Genomic DNA, 3,823 nt, shown 5'->3' with positions numbered 1-3,823 from the left:
TGTCGCTGAGTTGACCTGAAACTTTTATTTTTTATAATTATTTTGAGCCAATTTGTAAAAATTTGTAAAAAGGTTTTGCTAAGAGTTCGGTTTCGGACCTTTACAAATGTTTTTTATTTAGTTTTTTTACTTCACTTCATAAATGTTGATCAATGAACGATATGATGTCGCTCGTAAAGGCTTTTGATTTATGACCGATAATTATCGATTATGATTTTAATCAGTCGCAATCAGCACTGGACAAACGATGTCTGCGCCCTCAGATAAGAGTTTTTCTACTTGGTCTGAGTATAAATACCGGGCATGGTAAGCGATGTGGTTAAGTTGGAAATCAACATGAAGTTCATCATTGCGAGTGTTATGTGCATGTGCCTGTGCCTGAGCCAGGCCAGCGTTGGCCAGGCCCAGCCTGTGTCGCTGCCGGCGCCACTGGACGCACAGCTGCTGAGCGTGGTGGACGAGATGACACAGATCGGTGAGAACGCTGGCAAGGCGCTGGTTCATCAGTATGAGGAGATTGTTGTGGAGCCGCAACAGCAGCTGGACCAGGCCGTCGAGCAGGTGGAGGTGCGTCGCTCTGCGAGTCCACAGTGTGTGGCCGAGCAGGATGCGCAGATCGATAGCATTCTGGATACCGCACATCAGGAGCTGCACGAATGCGGCTTGACAGCAGCCCACGATTCCGCGGAGATTGTCACCGATGTCAACCAGGCCACGCAGCAGCTGGTCTTTGGCGGCTACGCCCTGGGGCGCACCTACAACAAGTGCCAGAACTACAAGAATGTCGTGCTCAAGCAGTCCTGCATGGCCAAGTTCTATATTCAGGCCACTGTCTACTTGGTCAGTGCCCGCTCCTCCCTTAAGACCATCAAGCAGACCACCAACGATCGCATTCCGGCCGTCTTCACCGACAGCAATGCCTGCACCCATGTCGCCTCCGAGAAGGCTGTTACGGCTCTGGATGTGATCAATGCTGATATCGATAAATGCATTGGCCAGGCACGTCGCCGTTAAACAATCCGCTTATCCATTTAGTTAATAAAACTTGTGTAACCCAGTTCGGTTTGAGCTTACTTTCAGCTCAGCATGCTGTAGTTAATGCGGCTTATCGATAAATATCGATTTCCAATTTCATTATAATTGCTTGAGTGCATTTTGGTCACATGTTATTGATACCCTGTAATCATCGAAATTGAGGATGAAGGGTATCATAATTAGAGATCTGATTGCTGTAGTATTCTCATCAGCATCAGTAGACGGGTAGATCTAGCCATATCTGATTTGGTCTGAGAGACTTTCGGCGCTTCAAACTATAAATTTGAAAAGCAGCTTCTCCTGTTGCTTACGCACCTCAAGTTTATTTCCAATCATCGATTTGTACAAAATCGATAAGTATCGATTCGCTTCAGATACTTAATTGGGTTTAGCTTAAGAGATAGATAGTTCATATATCGATTCAATCCATTTTTATTTTGATATCTGATATGCAGATTACGATAAACGTCTGTTAACTAATTTTTAACATAATATTTGTGATTTTCGATATCGAAAAAGGAGTGAAAACCAAAATAGTTTGACACGAGTCATGATTAATATATATCTCTTAAAGTTTTCCAGTTTTCGCTGATTTGATTGAAGTCCATAAAGCGGACTTGCTCAAGTCCTGTAATCCTCGGCAATTTCACAGCTGCAAAATTAATTCCTTTTGCAATCAAATTGATGCCAGATGCGTGATGCGAGTAATCACAATTCACACAATTTGAGCTGTTGACAGCGGCCATCAAAAGTATTTGGAGCATTTATTGTGGGGCTTTCTCGTGCTCTTAGATTTATTATTTATAATCTTCTATAAGCGCATTTAGATGCTGGCAACATTTTAAATCAAAATACAAATACATAATTAATTTGACGTACAGGCGCCTTTCGGTTTTCAGCTTTAGCTTTTGCTTTTGCCAGAGAGCTTTGGGCATGGCCTTCGAATGCCTCGCTTTTAATTACGCACAACTGACCTAAGTTTGATAATTATTGGACTCTGATTGGCAATGAGTGTCGGATAGTCTCAATTTTCTTGGGTTCTTGCTTTTGGTCAGGCGGTGTTCAAGTTTGCATTGAGCTTAAAATGAAACTTTAGCTCAAAATTAAATACAATTGAAATGCGAACTCGAGCTAGAAAAAACAAGTCCGAGTTCTGAGCTCGGCACTGTAAGATACCCATTAATCATTACCCTGCGGTTACACACAACTTCGGAGCTTATAGTCCGATCGTTTAACTTAGGCCAAAGCGCAAGGCTGTATATTTAGGAATGGGATTTTTTTTTTAAATTTTGATAAGTTTGGTGACTTGAGCTCATAAAATCTTCGAGCTATGTTAAAGCAGCATTGTTTCAAAATCGATATTTATCGATTTATTGGAAATTAATGGAAATATCGAAATGAAAGATGAACTCATTCTGCATAAGATCTTATATGCTATGCAGAATATATATTAGATCTCTAGCTTAAATACGTCGGCAGGTGGACAGGTGAAAAGTTGAACAGCTTAAGTGAAAAAAACGTTTGAGAATATACCCATTATTGCGATAACTCAGCTCAGGTAGGCGGACTATATCATACCCTTTCACAATCTGATAAAACCAGCTTTGCCTTTGTTCCAAGAACAGGGTATGTAACTAACGCGCGGGCGCTGGTAGAAACGCCTCAAAGTTGCTGCGGCTACAAATCAAACTCGAAATCAAAATCGAAATCAAAACGAAATCCGGTGTCCATCAGGCATCTTGTCACCGTGTTGCACATTCAATCATAAAGCCATAATCATGGACTCAAGCAACATACCAAATGCAACGAATTTGAAATGCCTTTCAATGCAAATAAAATATATGGTTTAAAGAAGACTTCTTGACTTTGTTTAAGAATATTCAAGGATCACTGAGGGATATTGAATGTCCATTAGATTGAATCAATTTAATCAGCATAAATATGGAAAACTTTTAGATATATGATACTTAAGTTCTCCATAAAAAAGCAATGGACCGTAAGGGAGATCTTCGAAAATGTATTTAAAGAGTGCTTGAATTAAATAGGGATATCATTATAGGGGAGGAAGAGGGATATCATTATAATTGAGATTTTTCGCATCTGATGGCATAGCTAATATGCTCCTGTCTGTGGCAGAGCATATCAGCAGCAGCATAAGCAGCATGTTAGAGCGCATTAATCGCAAGTGCCCGACTAGTTGATGCCCTGTAATAACTCGAGTGTTTATGGTTTGATCTAAATAAAAATTTAGAGGATTTGATATGCTAGCCAAATATCCGAATATACCAAAACACAAGGTTCTAGTCTGCATAATAATATTTTTTGTGAATTATTGGCAGAATTGTCAGTGAGTCATGGAAATCTCTGAATCTGTTCTCTGTACAGATATAAAAATCTATATGCAAAGCAAGCTCTTTAAAGCTTTTTAAACATACCTAGAAGACTATAGAGGCTATAGACACTAGCTAGGTACTCGTATAGTCTATATAGCCGCCAGCTATTCTCCCGTATAAAGTCTGTAGTTTATATAGTCTATTTTCTATATGTAGTCTATAAAGTCTTTTAGTCTCCAAGTTATGCTGAAAAAAGTTAGTTATGAAAATCGATATTTATACTATGGAAATGGGAAGAGATATCGAAAACGGTTATAAGAACTGTGAATAATATAAGAGAGTATATAAAATATATCTATGTATGTATGTATTTAATTGAAAGCCTCCTTAAAGCCTACACGCTCTATGCGATCTGCTGCACAGTCAATATACCCAATTGCAATGCGTATAGGGTA

At 39.5% G+C, this 3,823-nt stretch overlaps 1 protein-coding gene across 1 annotated transcript; it reads left to right on the top strand.

Moving 5' to 3' along the window:
* Positions 1 to 345: 345 nt before the first annotated feature.
* LOC115767066 lies at positions 346 to 1,066 on the top strand. Its single transcript, XM_030711206.1, has one exon. The coding sequence runs from the start codon at positions 361 to 363 to the stop codon at positions 1,012 to 1,014; it is 654 nt and encodes a 217-aa protein (XP_030567066.1). The 5' UTR covers positions 346 to 360; the 3' UTR covers positions 1,015 to 1,066.
* The last annotated feature ends 2,757 nt before the right edge of the window (positions 1,067 to 3,823 follow it).

This window comes from Drosophila novamexicana, unplaced genomic scaffold (genome assembly GCF_003285875.2).
Source record: "Drosophila novamexicana strain 15010-1031.04,08,12 unplaced genomic scaffold, DnovRS2.1 tig00001302-arrow-arrow-pilon, whole genome shotgun sequence".
Taxonomy (NCBI): Eukaryota; Metazoa; Arthropoda; class Insecta; order Diptera; family Drosophilidae; genus Drosophila; species Drosophila novamexicana.
The sequence above is the reverse complement of the archived record's forward strand: the minus strand, read 5'-3'. Positions and strand labels throughout refer to the sequence as shown.

Bases quoted from the DNA above. Each gene is read 5' to 3' on its own strand.
- LOC115767066 (XM_030711206.1), top strand. From the start codon at position 361: ATGTGCATGTGCCTGTGCCTGAGCCAGGCCAGCGTTGGCCAGGCCCAG.